General features: G+C 49.4%; 1 protein-coding gene across 2 annotated transcripts in view; it reads left to right on the top strand.

Moving 5' to 3' along the window:
- The window catches only part of hpse2 (heparanase 2), a 378,585-nt gene that overhangs the window by 300,530 nt on the left and 60,667 nt on the right, over positions 1-17,388 (top strand). For both annotated transcript variants that reach the window (XM_072479598.1, XM_072479597.1), the window contains exon 10: positions 6,193-6,338. In XM_072479598.1, the coding sequence (XP_072335699.1) occupies positions 6,193-6,338 (146 nt within the window). The remainder of the gene's footprint in view (positions 1-6,192; positions 6,339-17,388) is intronic.

Below are 17,388 nucleotides of genomic sequence, written 5' to 3'. Positions count from 1 at the left end.
TTACATGTTTTTAAAATAAATTTAGAGTACCCAATTCATTTTTCCAATTAAGGGGCAATTTATCGTGTTCAATCCACCTACCCTGCACATCTTTGGGTTGTGGGGGCGTAACCCACACAGACACGGGGAGAATGTGCAAACTCCACACGGACAGTGACCCAGAGCCGGGATCGAACCTGGGACCCCGGCGCCGTGAGCCACCATGCTGCCCTCAAGATTACATGTTAACAAACTGGTTATTTGTATTCTTTGCTGAACTGTATAAAATGTACACCACATTGCTCGGCACTCTGCATCTCCCAGTATCTGCAAACGCTCCAAGACTGCGACTATTTTCAATGAAGGGATTGTAAAAGCCCGACATTAAATGCTGCCACATGCAAAATTCCGTGGGAATCTGTGCCCGAGTGTAAACCTTGAGAGAATAGACTCAATTAGACTTTCCCTCATTACCCAGCAAACACTTGTTTTCTCGGCGGTAACCTCAAGTTCAAAGAAACCCCCCAGAAAATTGACCTGATAAGGAACCTTAGCTGCGCTCCAGTGAAAGGTTTAAGTTAAGAGAGTGTTTGAAAATAAAAGACTCTCGAGCGTAATTAACTGCTTACTGGCAATTACATTTTCCAAGATCATCTTCTGGATTTGAGTGACCACCACGGAACAAACGTTTTTGGTGGGCTTATTTTGGAATTGTTGTGATCTAGGTTCAGTAGGAGACAGACCATGAGGGACACTTTACAGACTTAATTTCTTCTTTCTTTTAGTTAAATGGAAATTTTTGTGCTTATTTTCTGACTGGAGTGAGATGTCACCAGTCATCGTGTCGTACTGCAGGGTGCACTGAATAAAGATCATTTAATAGTGGGGAACACAGAAATGGCAGAGATGCTAAATCAATACTTTAAAAAGGGGGCAGCACGGTAGCACAGTGGGTAGCACTGTTGCTTCCCAGCTCCAGGGTCCCAGGTTCGATTCCCAGCTTGGGTCACTGTCTGTGCGGAGTCTGCACGTTCTCCCCGTGTCTGCATGAGTTTCCTCCGGGTGCTCCGGTTTCCTCCCAAACTCCAAAGATGTGCAGGTTAGGTGGATTGGCCATGCTAAATTGCCCTTTAGTGTTCAAAAAGTTTAGGTGGGGTTACGGGGATAGGGTGGAGGTGCGGGCTTAAGTGGGATGCTCTTTCCAAGGGCCAATGCAGACCCGATGGGCCGAGCCTCCTTCAGCACTGTAAATTCTGTTCTATGATCTATATTCATGTTGAAGCCTTGCTTAGATGCCTTAGATGGACCTTGGGGTTAGTTTGAATGTTCCCATCAAGTTAAGGGAAGTTAGTGCTGGGAGTGGTTCCATGTTTTGAATCCAGTCTCAGCCTCCAGCACTTACAAGTCAGGCTTAAATTTGTGTAAGTATAAAATAAAGCTTTCGCCTTACTCTACCCCGGTCTTGTGGCGCAGCGGGTTCGAGCCCCTGTCTCTGCGCCAGAAGCTCCGTGTTCAAATCACACCCCAGGACTTGATGACCAAGGAAGGTGTGTTCATAATGCAGCCAAATAAGTTGAGTGTGTCAAATCCTTCCTGCAAATCCTTCCTAACGCGCCAATGGCGGTGGTAAGCCTGGGAGAGACACCTGGTCTTGATGTGGAGTGGCATCCCTCAAGCTATAAGCCCCTTGCGATGGACTATTACTAGCTGTGGAAACAAATAGAAGTCTGGCTCCACTAGGTGTGGGAAAGTTAACGTCAACGTTTACTTCTAATCTGTTCTCATGCACCTGTTTTATAAAGCATCTATGCTTAATCATTTTCTGATTGGCTAAAAACCAGGCTCTACTTTAGACCAATCAGGAAACTAGACACTGTTGACATGACTTTGTTCCTGAAGTGACCACATCAAACCATTACCTTCAAATTGGACCCACCATTGGAGGCCCATAAAATGACTCTGTGGAAGCTGCTATTTGTTTGGGATAAACACAGTAACTTTAATGGAGAAATTCAAACCTGCTGCAGGAAAGTGGGGCATGAATTTGGGAAGAGACAACACGACAGCAACATTTGGAGAGGAAAGGGAATTTGGTAATGGAATGATAGTTTCCAAAGGCAGCAGGGCCAGGGTTGGATGTATGAGGATTAAGATGATCACTGGAGGTTTGAAAGTGAGAGGGAAAGTAGCTGAGGAGAAGGAGCCATTTAAAATGTCGCCTAGCATGGCCCAGGAAAAGAAATAGAGCGGTAAGAGGTTTGGTGAGAATGAAGTCAAGGGAACAAGTGGTGAGTCACATGGAAAGATTTTTTAAAAATAAATTTAGTGTATCCAGTTCTTTTTCTCCAATGAAGGGGCAGTTTAGCGTGGCCAATCCACCTGCCCTGCACATCTTTTTGGGTTGTGGGGGTGAGACCCACGCAGACACGGGGAGAATGTTCAAACTCCACGCGGACAGTGACCCGGGGCCGGAATCGAACCCGGGGTCCTCGGTGCCATGAGGCAGCAGTGCTAACCACTGCGCCACCGTGACGCCCTTAGTCACATGGAAAGATGTGCAGATGGGGGAGGGAGAGGGGGTAGAGGGGCATGCACTGCTCCCCAGCAGAGGTTGGCACTTCCCCTGGCACAGTTGGTACTGTTTCAGTACCTGGCTGTTTCAGTCTGTGTCAAGGGGCAGGCCCTGGGGAGCCCAAATTGGGGGTTCTTCCATTATGTGCAGTGGGTTGGGGAGGTGGGGGAATGCCGAGGCCTTTGAAAGAGGAGTGATAGGGGAGTGGCCATTGGGTGAGGGAACTTGCGGTCCCGGGAGGAAGGGGGGCAACAGGCATTGTGGGGAGGGTGCTGCGATTTGAGGAGGGGACCTGGCATTGAGATGGGACCGGGCATTGAGCGGGACAGCTGACATGGAGGGAGAGGGGTGGGAGGACGAGGAGCTGGCAGTAAGGGGGGGAAAATCGCTGGGGATACTGGATCTTGGCCAGCGAGGGTGAGATCCAGATCACGTAAACTCGCGAGATCTCGTGAAATTTCACGAGGCGTTCCGGGCATCACAAAACATGCGAGAGGCTTGTCGCGCGATTTCACAGCCTCGCCACATCACCGGGTCGGGCACGACCAGGCCATTAGATCATATCCGTTACTTCCGACTGATTGAATAGGTTGTCTATCGTTCGAACATCTCCCCCAGTCTGTGTTAACCAGCTTTCCAAAATGTCTTCCCCTCCTTAAGAGTCCATCTTTGGCAGACACTCCAAATAAGCTCACACAATAATAGGTGTGCTTGTTGGTAGGAAGCTTGTGATCTAATGATTGTGCCCGACCACTGTGCAGAGATATTTTCAGTGTCTGACTCATTAAGATATAAATTCTTCTGGCTGCAGGTTTGTGAAGGAGAATTGGAAACATGTAATGAACCCATTCAATTCAAAACACTCCACTTAAAAGTAGCCCATTTTGAATTGCCCTTTGTGTCCAAAAAGGTTGGGTGGGGTTAATGGGTTACGAGGATAGGGTGGAGGTGTGGGCTTAAGTAGGGATTTCTTTCCAAGGGCCAGTGCAGATTCGATGGACCAAATGGCCTCCTTCTGCACTGTAAATTCTATGAATCTGGCGGGCGAATGGAGGAGAAGCACACATCTGGACAAGTAAACTAACCAATGGATGGCAAAGGTTAAGGGGAGACAATATTCAGACCATTAAAATGGGCCGAAGTACAAGAAGTTCAAACTAGCCGATAATTCAGCGGCCTGACTTGGTGAGAGAGGAGTGCAGAACTGCCCAAGGATTTTGCATTGTGAAGAATGTGCCAGAAAAGTGTGTCCAACATCAGAAATGTTTAATTAAGACCCCACTTTTTACACACGTCTAGGATGCTGATCGGACACAGAAAGATGTTTCTAGTTTCAGTGATGGGATGAGGGTTGTGTACCTGCCTGTGGACTGCTAGAGCTTCAAATAATGAATAATTATTCCACGATCAAGTTTATATGGTCATAGAATTGATCATTTTTAACTTTCCCGTGCTAATGTATCTCTTTTGGAAAATCACATCAAAGTAGGTTGATGACTTTGACTTAAGCTTGACGTCAGATGTGCTGTTAAGTGACAGAACTTCAAATCACCTGCCATGAGGATGAAAGGTACCTCAATGTCCCAGGTGCTCCTTCCTAGATCCTAGATTCCTCCAACTCCTCCCTGAATATTCATTTAAATATTTTTTTGATCAGAGGCACTTCCTATCTGAACATCTGGGGCAAACTAACTCTTTTATACTTCAGTAGGCTACTGAATGAACGTAAATATGTTCTCCCCATCTTTGGCTAAATGGAAGAATAAACATTCTATCAGCCCCGACAACTTGGCTAATAAATGATAATTCACCACAAGTAAAGGTTACACTATAGCATGAAGCCAATTCAGTAGATTGCACTTGGTTACAGATTTCGAGTTTACATCCCCTTGAATCAACAAGTAACAAAAGACGCAACATTGCGCTCACTCTATTAATAATACCAAACCCAGGCCAGCATTTGGTTCACCTGACCACTGAGTCCTTAATTATTAATCTCTATTTCGCCAAACCCAGAACTGAGGAACTGGCCAATGTGGCCCTCCGAATTGCAAAAACCAGCTTCCCTCCTAATATACGTTACCCTAACCCCCCCCCCCCCCCCCCCCCGCTGACGATTAATTTTCCACGAAGAAGTCGATAAATGGTTGTCACCTCTTGGCGAACCCTGACAGTGACCCTCTCAGAGCGAACTTAATTCTCTCCAGACCGAGAAAGCTCGCTAAATCCGATAGCCAGGCCTCCGACTTCGGGGGTTCTGAGTCCCTCCATGCCAGCAGAATCCGTTGCCGGGCTACCAGGGAAGCAAAGGCCAAAACGTCAGCCTCTCTCTCCCCCTGGACTCCCGGGTCCTCCGAAACCCCCAAAATAGCCACCTCTGGACTCATCACCGCCCCTGTTTTCAGTACCTGGGACATAACGTCCGCGAATCCCTGCCAGCACCCCCTGAGTTTTGGACATGCCCAGAACATGTGGACATGGTTCGCTGGTCCTCCCGAACATCTGACGCACCTGTCCTCCAATCCAAAGAATTTACTCATCCGGGCCGCTGTCATGTGGGCCTGGTGGACGACCTTGAATTGAATCAGGCTGAAAAACTGTTCCTTTTTTAACCGAGTCACTGACTCAGCCGTATGATCGGGGCCGCCAACTGTTTCTCTCTGCACAGATGCCGTCTGACCTGTTGAGTTTATCCAGCATCTTCTCTTTTTATTTGAAGTTTTCTTTCACTGCCTCAACGTTAAGTTATTTTGCTGTTTGGCTCAGTTCAGTGTTTCCCCTCTCTCAGCTTTGCTTGAAATGATCTCAAGGCCAAGATCTGAGCAAATAGGCCTTGCTAAAATGGGCAGAGAAATGAGCATCAAGGGGTAGTGAGGTGGTTCAGGAATGGAATGGGGGGAGGGAAGAATTGAAAATATAGATTGATCTCCCCTGGAATTCTCTAATGGGTCGAGCAGTGTCCCAGAAAGCTTGGCGATGTCCCTAATCACCTGGCTAGGAAAGAAAGAAATAAGAAGGGGTGGAAGCTAGAAATAGGAGTATAATTAAAACCAAAGAGCTGGACAGCCACTAAAGTTTGCGAATACCAGACATGTGTGTTGACACATAACAATAATAATAATCTTTATTATTGTCACAAGTAGGCTGACATTAACACTGTAATGACGTTACTGTGAAAAGTTCCTAGTCGCCACATTCCAGCACCTGTTCGGGTACACAGAGAGAGAATTCAGAATGTCCAATTCACCTAACCTGCACGTCTTTCGGGGACTTGTGGGAGGAAACCGGAGCGCCCGGAGGAAACCCACGCAGACACGGGGAGAACGTTCAGTCTTCACACAGCCGGGAATCGAACCCGGGTCCCTGTTTCCAGCTGTTCTCACCTTCAGGAGCTTCTCGTCCCGTCGACGGCGAACACGCTGTGCGGGGTTCCTGGTGGCAGGTGGGTGCACAGAACGGGAAACGCCGTTGGCAGCGGCAGGATCAGATGATCCCGCCATCGGCCAATGGCGGCGGAAAGTCCCGCCCATTGACTGTGCCATCTTGGGTTACTGTCACATTTCAACGCTCCTCTCCGCCCGCTATCCATTGATGTCAGTTCCAAAAATCTACAAAAAACTCTTTTCTTGACTTCCATGCAGGACTATTGGCTTTCCTTCCTTTACAAACGGCTGGTGGGAACCAAAGTTCTCACTGTTCAAGTGGCAGGCCTACAGCGGAAACCTAGGCCCGGGCGAGTGATACGGGACAAGTTGAGGATCTACGCCCACTGCACACATATCCGCAAGTAAGTTTCCTTTGTAGGGTCTCTGCCCGTCATTTTTTTTTTTAAACGCCTCCAAACCCGAAGCCTTTCAACTGCCGTGCAAGAATAATATCAAAGGAATAGAAGGTATGCCAAAGACCAGGACTAAAGGCTGTTGGATTACTCTAAAGACTAAGTAAATGTATGCCACTGTTGACATCTGGAGTCCCCTGTTTTGCATCACCCCACACCCCCTCCACCCCAGTTAGATGAGCACAGCCATCAAAGAGCATCATAGTATTTTTTTATCTTGTCAGAGGGACAGAAGTCGCTATTGTTCCGGCTTCTCTGAAAGTAATTTTCCGACAGATAAGTGCCCCAGAACTTTCAACGGTGCCAATGACATGAATGAGCACATCGGATGATAAGTGATGTGCATTAAAGCTAATGGCTGCTCCTTCTGATAATTTACTTGTTCTGTCTCTCTGCCATAATTAATATTGTCCTTTGCCCTAAGTATTGAGTATCTGTATTAACTCAACCCGTCTGAAGATTACAAGTTAAGGAGGGGGGGGGGGGTTGCTGGTCTCAGCCCACCTTATTTTCTGAGGCAGACAGAGCTCTCCAGAGAGTGTGTAGGTGGTTCTCTGAATCAAAGACTACTTTGCAGTCCTATCATTTAGGCTGGGGTTGTTAGCATGATATCAAACCTTTCCTCAGGGACTAATTGACTGCTGAATAAAAGAGATGGATTAATACCTACAGGCATTAGAACATAAAAAACTGGGGGCACGGTGGCACAGTGGTTAGCACTGCTGCCTCACAGCGCCAGGAACACGGGTTCGATTACGGCCTCGGGTGACTGTCTATGTGGAGTTTGAACGTTCCCCCCGTGTCTGCGTGGGGTTCCTCTGGGTGCTCCAGTTTCCTCCCACAGTCACATGTGCAGGTTAGGTGGATTGGCTATGCTAAAATGCCCCTTAGTGTCCAAAGATGTGCAAGTTAGGTGGGGCTGCAGGGGAGTGAGCCTAGGTAGGTGCTCTTTTGGAGGGTCAGTGCAGACTCAATGGGCTGAATGGCCTCCTTCTGCACTATAGGGATTCGATGGGAAATTGGCCATTCGGCCCCTCACCAATCGATGAGACCTTGGCTGATCCAATGTTGACCGCACATCCACTTTCCATCTGTTTCCCATAACCCGCGACTCTCCTGTTGTGGAAGACGCCTTGCTCAGCCTTTAATATATTCCATGACTTGGCCACCACAGCTCTCTGGGGTAGACGTTCACAAGCCACTGAGAGTTGGAATTCCCCCTCAAATGCGAGACCCGTCATTCTGAAACTATGCCCCTTATTTCTGAATTCCACCACAATGGGAATCATCTGCTCAGGAACCTATGAGTTTCAAGAAGAGCCCCTCTCATTCTTCTGAATTCCAATCAGTGTGGGTCCAACCTGCTCTGTAATCCCTTAGCCAACCCAGGAATCAGCCTAGTGAACCTTCTCTGAACAGTCCCGGTTGTTCACCGAGCAGAAACCTATCGCCAAGTTCCGCATTCATGAGTACGGCCTCAACCGGGACCTTGGATTCATGTCGCATTACATTTACCCCCCCCACCGTCTGGCCTGGGCTTGCAAAATCCTACCAACTGTCCTGCCTTGAGACAATTCACACCTCTTTAACCTGGGATTACCCCTCTCTCTGGATCTGTAAAGACTTAATTATCTGCAAATGCTCGTATTCAAAGCATTGTCTTGCATCTTTGACTTTGTATATACTTATGTTTCTGGAACTTACCTCTTCATTCACCTGAGGAAGGAACAGTGCTCCGAAACCTAGTGATTCGAAACAAACCTGTTGGACTTTAACCTGGTGTCGTAAGACTTCTTACTGTGCTCACCCCAGTCCACTGCCAGCATCTCCACATCTTCTCTGAACTGTCTCCAATGCAAGTCTCTCCTTCCTTAAATAAGGAGACCAAACCATATGTAGTTCCCTAGGTATGATCTAACCAACACCCTGTGTAGTTGAGGCGAGACTTCCCTCCTTTCGTACTCCGTTCCCCGTGCAATTACGGCCGGGATTTCCATTAGTACATTTCCGTTGGGACTAGTGCAATGCTACTGTGGTTTTGGACGAGCTGTGCATAGGGCCATGCCCAGCGTTACCTATCCCTCTTATAATTTGGATCCCAATCTGAGATACACCTCCGAAGGGTAGCACAGAACAGAGGGAGCGAGGAAAGGAGGAAGGAGAGCAACATCAAGTTGCTGCTCCCATCCCTTGTGATCAATGCAAAAACAGGATCGGGACGGTCACTTTCTTCCCCTTGTAAGGAACAGATAAGTGGATGCAGCTGGGTTGCAGAGTCGGCTTTGTTTGTATTCAAACTCAAACCTTCAAAAATTGGGGATGTGGTTTCTTTGGGGAAAAAAATCTATTTGTTCTGTAATTACCCTAGATCAATCAGCACTGAATGTGTGATTTTAAAACTGAACCAAAAGATGGTTTTGGGCAGCACGGTAGCACAAGTGGCTGGCTCTGTGGCTTCACGGTGCCAGGGCCCCAGGTTCGATTCCCCGCTGGGTCGCTGTCTGTGCGGAGTATGCACGTTCTCCCCGTGTCTGCGTGGATTTCCTCCGGTTTCCTCCCACAGTCCAAAGACGTGCAGGTCAGGTGGGTTGGCCACGCTAAATTGCCCTCAGTGTCCAAAAAGGTTAGGAGGGTGGAAGTGAGGGCTTAAGTGGGTCGGTGCAGACTCGATGGGCCGAATGGCCTCCTTCTGCACTGTATGTTCTATGGCAATTATTGAGATGTTTATTATATATTAGGATAGCAAAGCTCAAGGAGTGTCCTTCAAATGCTTTAGTTTAGTTTTTCTATTGGTAAATTTGTAAAATTATCAGTGAGAGATGGTTTCTCTTCCATTTCTACATGCTGAATAGAGTGTCACTATGGAGAGCTCTAAATCGTGACACAAATAGCCTTGCACTCAGAGAGCACTTTACCGTTGCATGCAATGCCTTAACATAACGGTCGTGCCAGCCATTTTATTACCAGCAGGTCCACTGAACAGCAATGAGAATTCATAGAATCATAGAATTTACAGTGCAGAAGGGGCCATTCGGCCCATCGAGTCTGCACCGGCACTTGGAAAGTGCATCCTACTTAAGCCCACGCCTCCACCCCATAACCCAGTAACCTCGCCTGACCTTTCGGACACCAATCCACCTAACCTGCACTTCTTTGGACTGTGGGAGGAAACCGGCGCACCCGGAGGAAACCCACGCACACACGGGGAGAACGTGCAGACTCCGCACAGACAGTCACCCGAGGCCGGAATTGAACCCGGATCCCTGGAGCTGTGAGGCAGCAGTGCTAACCACTGTGCCACTTTTTCCTTTTATAAATTTAGAGTACCCATTTCTTTTTTTCCAATTAAGGGGCAATTTAACGTGGCTAATTCACCTACCCTACACATCTTTGGATTATGGGGGTGAGACCCACGCAGGCACGGGGAGAATGTGCAAACTCCACAAGGACAGTGTCCCAGGACCAGGATTGAACCCAGGTCCTCGGCACCGTGAGGTACCAGGGCTAACCACTGCGCCACCGTGCTGTCCATTGATGATTTTCGTTTAAGGGAGGAATGTTGTCCTGGTCATCTGGAGGAACGTCAAAATATTCTTCAAGAAAGGCTGGGGCATGGAGGGGTTATAAAACAATAGCACGATTGGCCAGACAACCTCCACGTAACTAACTCCAGAGTAGAATTGGGAAAGGCCAAGACAGCAGTATATCTGGCTCGCTACACATTCAGCTATGGAAAGTGTGCGACATGTGGTATTTAAGTGGGTGAAAGCCTCAGTAAAATAAGGCAATCACACCTCAGCCAAAAAGATTGGAAACAGGCTGAACAATTACGTAAACACATATCAAACAGAAAATAAAAAGAAGTTTGCTTGTGATGTAATAGCATGCAATGCATTATAGCATGAAAGCCCTGGTATCCATCACATGTTATAGAGGGCCTGAGGCCTCTAGAAGTCTGGCAATGTTCAGTAGTAATTGTTTAAGTTCAGCAGGTCCGCTCAACACCTTGTTGCAAAAGGCTACTGTTAAAAAAATAAATATAGGACTGTATATAATTACTCCATTAAAACGGCAAGGCACGGAAAGTTTGTTTTTAAAAAATAAAGATGCTTATTTAGAAAAAATGTGTTCATGTTTGGATCACACGCTCGTTATTGAGTGTTAATGCTATCCTCTCCATTCATTGGAGTTCATAACACGCAAACAGACGAAGACAAGAAGAAGTCAGTCAAACTCCTCACATCAGTTAGCAAATTAGTTCACGCAAAGAGAATGAACTTGCCTTTATATAGTGTTTTTCTCACCCGCAGGATGTCTTCCTGTGCTTCACAGACTTTGTGGGCACTGTTGAATTGTGTGCAAATGGAGCAGCCAATTCTCACAATGCAAGACCCCACTGTGACATTATGGGGTGAGGCTACAATCAATTTGACTGGAAACAAAGTTGAATCCAAACTGAGGCTTTATTAGTATCAGATGTGTGGCCTCCCACAGCAGCTGGCGAAATGGCTGCGAGTTGGAGACCACGCATATTTATAACCCGCCTCCTGGGCGGAGCTAGCATGCAGGGGCCACAGGTGAACCTGTAGTGCAGTTTCTTTTTTTTATTAAATATTTTATTGAAAATTTTTGGTCAACCAACACAGTACATTGTGCATCCTTTACACAATATTATAACAACACAAATAACAATGACCTATTTTATAAACAAAAACAAAAATGAATAAATAATAAATAACAAAAATGAAAACTAGCCCTAATTGGCAACTGCCTTGTCACAAGTAACACTCTCCAAAAATATAATTTAACAGTCCAATATATAATTATCTGTAGCAACGACCTATACATACTATACAGTATATATTAACAACCCTGAGAGTCCTTCTGGTTCCTCCTCCCCCTCCCCCCCCCCCCCCCCCCCCGATCCTGGGCTGCTGCTGCTGCCTTCTTTTTCCCATTCCGTCTATCTTTCTGCGAGGTATTCGACGAACGGTTGCCACCGCCTGGTGAACCCTTGAGCCGACCCCCTTAGGACGAACTTAATCCGCTCTAGCTTTATAAACCCCGCCATGTCATTTATCCAGGTCTCCACCCCCGGGGGCTTGGCTTCTTTCCACATTAGCAATATCCTGCGCCGGGCTACTAGGGACGCAAAGGCCAAAACATCGGCCTCTCTCGCCTCCTGCACTCCCGGCTCTTGTGCAACCCCAAATATAGCCAACCCCCAGCTTGGTTCGACCCGGACTCCTACTACTTTTGAAAGCACCTTTGTCACCCCCATCCAAAACCTCTGTAGTGCCGGGCATGACCAAAACATATGGGTATGATTCGCTGGGCTTCTCGAGCACCTCGCACACCTATCCTCCACCCCAAAAAATTTACTGAGCCGTGCTCCAGTCATATGCACCCTGTGTAATACCTTAAACTGAATCAGGCTTAGCCTGGCACACGAGGACGACGAGTTTACCCTGCTTAGGGCATCTGCCCACAGCCCTCCTTGATCTCCTCCCCCAGCTCTTCTTCCCATTTCCCTTTTAGTTCATCTACCATAGTCTCCCCTTCGTCCCTCATTTCCCTATATATATCTGACACCTTACCATCCCCCACCCATGTCTTTGAGATCACTCTGTCCTGCACCTCTTGTGTCGGGAGCTGCGGGAATTCCCTCACCTGTTGCCTCGCAAAAGCCCTCAGTTGCATATACCTGAATGCATTCCCTTGGGGCAACCCATATTTCTCGGTCAGCGCTCCCAGACTCGCGAACTTCCCATCCACAAACAGATCTTTCAGTTGCGTTATTCCTGCTCTTTGCCACATTCCATATCCCCCATCCATTCCCCCCGGGGCAAACCTATGGTTGTTTCTTATCGGGGACCCCCCCAAGGCTCCAGTCTTTCCCCTATGCCGTCTCCACTGTCCCCAAATCTTCAGTGTAGCCACCACCACCGGGCTTGTGGTGTAGTTCCTCGGTGAGAATGGCAATGGGGCTGTCACCATAGCCTGTAGGCTAGTCCCCCTACAGGACGCCCTCTCTAATCTCTTCCACGCCGCTCCCTCCTCCTCTCCCATCCACTTACTCACCATTGAAATATTAGCGGCCCAATAATACTCACTTAGGCTCGGTAGTGCCAGCCCCCCCTATCCCTGCTACGCTGTAAGAATCCCTTCCTCCCTCTCGGGGTCTTCCCGGCCCACACAAAACCCATGATGCTCTTTTCAATCCTTTTAAAAAAAGCCTTCGTGATCACCACCGGGAGGCACTGAAACACAAAGAGGAATCTCGGGAGGACTACCATCTTAACCGCCTGCACCCTCCCTGCCATTGACAGGGATACCATATCCCATCTCTTGAAATCCTCCTCCATCTGTTCCACCAACCGCGTTAAATTTAACCTATGCAATGTGCCCCAATTCTTAGCTATCTGGATCCCCAGGTAACGAAAGTCCCTTGTTACCTTCCTCAACGGTAGGTCCTCTATTTCTCTACTCTGCTCCCCTGGATGCACCACAAACAACTCACTTTTCCCCATGTTCAATTTATACCCTGAAAAATCCCCAAACTCCCCAAGTATCCGCATTATTTCTGGCATCCCCTCCGCCGGGTCCGCCACGTATAGTAGCAAATCGTCCGCATACAAAGATACCCGGTGCTCTTCTCCTCCCCTAAGTACTCCCCTCCACTTCTTGGAACCCCTCAACGCTATCGCCAGGGGCTCAATCGCCAGTGCAAACAATAATGGGGACAGAGGGCATCCCTGCCTTGTCCCTCTATGGAGCCGAAAATATGCAGATCCCCGTCCATTCGTGACCACGCTCGCCACTGGGGCCCTATACAACAGCTGCACCCATCTAACATACCCCTCTCCAAAACCAAATCTCCTCAACACCTCCCACAAATAATCCCACTCCACTCTATCAAATGCTTTCTCGGCATCCATCGCCACTACTATCTCCGTTTCTCCCTCTGGTGGGGCCATCATCATTACCCCTAACAACCTCCGTATATTCGTGTTCAGCTGTCTCCCCTTCACAAACCCAGTTTGGTCCTCGTGGACCACCCCCGGGACACATTCCTCTATTCTCATTGCCATTACCTTGGCCAGGACCTTGGCATCTACATTTAGGAGGGAAATAGGTCTATAGGACCCGCATTGTAGCGGGTCCTTTTCCTTCTTTAAGAGAAGCGATATCGTTGCTTCAGACATAGTCGGGGGCAGTTGTCCCCTTTCCTTTGCCTCATTAAACGTCCTCGTCAGTACCGGGGCGAGCAAGTCCACATATTTTCTATAGAATTCGACTGGGAATCCATCCGGTCCCGGGGCCTTTCCCGCCTGCATGCTCCTAATTCCTTTCACCACTTCTTCTACCTCGATCTGTGCTCCCAGTCCCACCCTTTTCCTGCTCTTCCACCTTGGGAAATTCCAGCCGATCCAAGAAGCCCATCATTCTCTCCCTCCCATCCGGGGGTTGAGCTTCATATAATTTTTTATAAAATGTCTTGAACACTCCATTCACTCTCTCCGCTCCCCGCTCCATCTCTCGTTCCTCATCCCTCACTCCCCCTATTTCCCTCGCTGCTCCCCTTTTCCTCAATTGGTGTGCCAGCAACCTGCTCGCCTTCTCCCCATATTCGTACTGTACACCCTGTGCCTTCCTCCATTGTGCCTCTGCAGTGCCTGTAGTCAGCAAGTCAAATTCTACATGTAGCCTTTGCCTTTCCCTGTACAGTCCCTCCTCCGGTGCTTCCGCATATTGTCTGTCGACCCTCAAAAGTTCTTGCAGCAACCGCTCCCGTTCCTTACTCTCCTGCTTCCCTTTATGTGCCCTTATTGATATCAGCTCCCCTCTAACCACTGCCTTCAACGCCTCCCAGACCACTCCCACCTGGACCTCCCCATTATCATTGAGTTCCAAGTACTTTTCAATGCACCCCCTCACCCTTAGACACGCCCCCTCATCTGCCATTAGTCCCATGTCCATTCTCAAGGGTGGGCGCCCTCCTGTTTCCTCCCCTATCTCCAAGTCCACCCAGTGTGGAGCGTGATCCGAAATGGCTATAGCCGTATACTCCGTTCCCCTCACCTTCGGGATCAATGCCCTACCCAGCACAAAAAAGTCTATTCGCGAGTAGACTTTATGGACATAGGAGAAAAACGAGAACTCCTTACTCCTAGGTCTGCTAAATCTCCACGGGTCTACACCTCCCATCTGCTCCATAAAATCTTTAAGTACCTTGGCTGCTGCCGGCCTCCTTCCAGTCCTGGACTTCGACCTAACCAGCCCTGGTTCCAACACCGTATTAAAATCTCCCCCCATTATCAGTTTTCCCATCTCTAGGTCCGGAATGCGTCCTAGCATCCGCCTCATAAAATTGGCATCATCCCAGTTCGGGGCATATACGTTTACCAAAACCACCGTCTCCCCCTGTAGTTTGCCACTCACCATCACGTATCTGCCCCCGTTATCCGCCACTATAGTCTTTGCCTCGAACATTACCCGCTTCCCCACTAATATAGCCACCCCCCTGTTTTTCGCATCTAGCCCCGAATGGAACACCTGTCCCACCCATCCTTTGCGTAGCCTAACCTGGTCTATCAGTTTCAGGTGCGTTTCCTGTAACATAACCACATCTGCCTTAAGTTTCTTAAGGTGTTCGAGTACCCGTGCCCTCTTTATCGGCCCGTTCAGCCCTCTCACGTTCCACGTGATCAGCCGAGTTGGGGGGCTTCCTACCCCCCCCCCCCTTGTCGATTAGCCATCACCTTTTTCCAGCTCCTCACCCGGTTCCCACGCAGCTGTATCTCCCCCAGGCGGTGCCCCCCCGCCCATCCTCTCCCATACCAGCTCCCCCCTCTCCCCAGCAGCAGCAACCCAGTAATTCCCCCCTCCCACCCCGCCCGCTAGATCCCACGCTAGCGTAATTACTCCCCCCATGTTGCTCCCAGAAGTCAGCAAACTCTGGCTGACCTCGGCTTCCCCCCGTGACCTCGGCTCGCACCGTGCGACGCCCCCTCCTTCCTGTTTCTCTATTCCCGCCATGATTATCATAGCGCGGGAACCAAGCCCGCGCTTCTCCCTTGGCCCCGCCCCCAATGGCCAACGCCCCATCTCCTCCACCTCCCCTCCTCCCCCCATCACCACCTGTGGGAGAGAGAAAAGTTACCACATCGCAGGATTAGTACATAAAACCCCTCTTTGCCCCCCACATTCGCCCCACCATTTTGTTCGAACGTTCTTTTTAATAACCCGCTCATTCCAGTTTTTCTTCCACAATAAAAGTCCACGCTTCATCCGCCGTCTCAAAGTAGTGGTGCCTCCCTCGATATGTGACCCACAGTCTTGCCGGTTGCAGCATTCCAAATTTTATCTTCTTTTTATGAAGCACCGCCTTGGCCCGATTAAAGCTCGCCCTCCTTCTCGCCACCTCCGCACTCCAGTCTTGATAAACGCGGATCACCGCGTTCTCCCATTTACTGCTCCGAGTTTTCTTCGCCCATCTAAGGACCATTTCTCTATCCTTAAAACGGAGGAATCTCACCACTATGGCTCTGGGAATTTCTCCTGCTCTCGGCCCTCGCGCCATCACTCGGTATGCTCCCTCCACCTCCAACGGACCCGCCGGGGCCTCCGCTCCCATTAACGAGTGCAGCATCGTGCTCACATATGCCCCGACGTCCGCTCCCTCCACACCTTCAGGAAGACCAAGAATCCTCAGGTTGTTCCTCCTTGCGTTGTTTCCCAGTGCCTCCAACCTTTCCACACATCGTTTCTGATGTGCCTCCTGCGTCTCCGTCTTCACCACCAGGCCCTGTATGTCGTCCTCATTCTCGGCTGCCTTTGCCTTCACGACCCGAAGCTACCGCTCCTGGGTCTTTTGTTCCTCCTTTAGCCCTTCGATCGCCTGTAGTATCGGGGCCAACAGCTCTTTCTTCATTTCCTTTTTGATCTCTTCCACACAGCATTTCAAGAACTCTTGTTGTTCAGGGCCCCATGTTAAACTGCCACCTTCCGACGCCATCTTGGTTTTTGCTTGCCTTCCTTGCCACTGTTCTAAAGGATCCACTGCAATCTGGCCACTTTCTCCTCCTTTTTCCATCCGTATCCAGGGGGGATTCCCTTCTGGTTTACCGCACAGTGTTTTTAGCCGTCAAAATTGCCGTTGGGGCTCCTATCAAGAGCCCAAAAGTCCGTTTCACAGGGAGCTGCCGAAACGTGCGACTCAGCTGGTCATCGCCGCACCCGGAAGTCTGTAGTGCAGTTTCTACCGTACAACCCTTAATATCAGAACACAGTGGTTTACCACATTCACCCCCTGTTAAAATTGAGTCCGGCAGGGGTGGTGGATAACTATATACGATGAGCAATCTTTAATATATACAGAGCAGTAAGAAAAATGTCTCTGGTCATCCGGCGGGCCAGTCAGAGGTTCAGCCGGTCCGGTGCCTTTGATGGTCCTTTGAGATCGACAAAGTGGTGACGGCGATGTTGGCGCTGTCATGGTCGAAGTTGACTCTGGGAGCGTGCCAAAATCCTCTTCATCAACGGGGGTGGGCAGGGAGAGGACGGACGGTCCTAGGGGGGGTGATGGGGGCGCCGGGGGTGGTGTGGGGGTGGAACCTGCTGGTGCCAGGTCCCTGAGGGGGACGGTATCCTGGCAGCCGTCGGGGAACGCCACGTAGGCGTACTGTGGGTTTGCGTGGAGCAGGTGCACCCTTTCCACCAACGGATCCGCCTTGTGGAGCCGCACATGTTTACGGAGAAGCACGGTTCCCGGAGCTGTGAGCCAAGTTGGGAGCGATACCCCGGATGTGGACTTCCTGGGGAAGGCAAAAAGACGTTCATGCTGTGCACTGTTAGTAGCAGTGCAGAGTAATGAGCGAATGGAATGTAGTGCATCAGGGAGGACCTCTTGCCAGTGGGAGGCCGGGAGATTTCTGGACCGTAGGGCCAGCTGGATGGCCCTCCATACCGTCCCATTCTCCCTTTCTACCCGTCCGTT

This window comes from Scyliorhinus torazame, chromosome 16 (genome assembly GCF_047496885.1).
Source record: "Scyliorhinus torazame isolate Kashiwa2021f chromosome 16, sScyTor2.1, whole genome shotgun sequence".
Lineage (NCBI taxonomy): Eukaryota > Metazoa > Chordata > Chondrichthyes > Carcharhiniformes > Scyliorhinidae > Scyliorhinus > Scyliorhinus torazame.
Note: the sequence above shows the minus strand (reverse complement) of the source record. Positions and strands in the feature narration are given on the sequence as shown.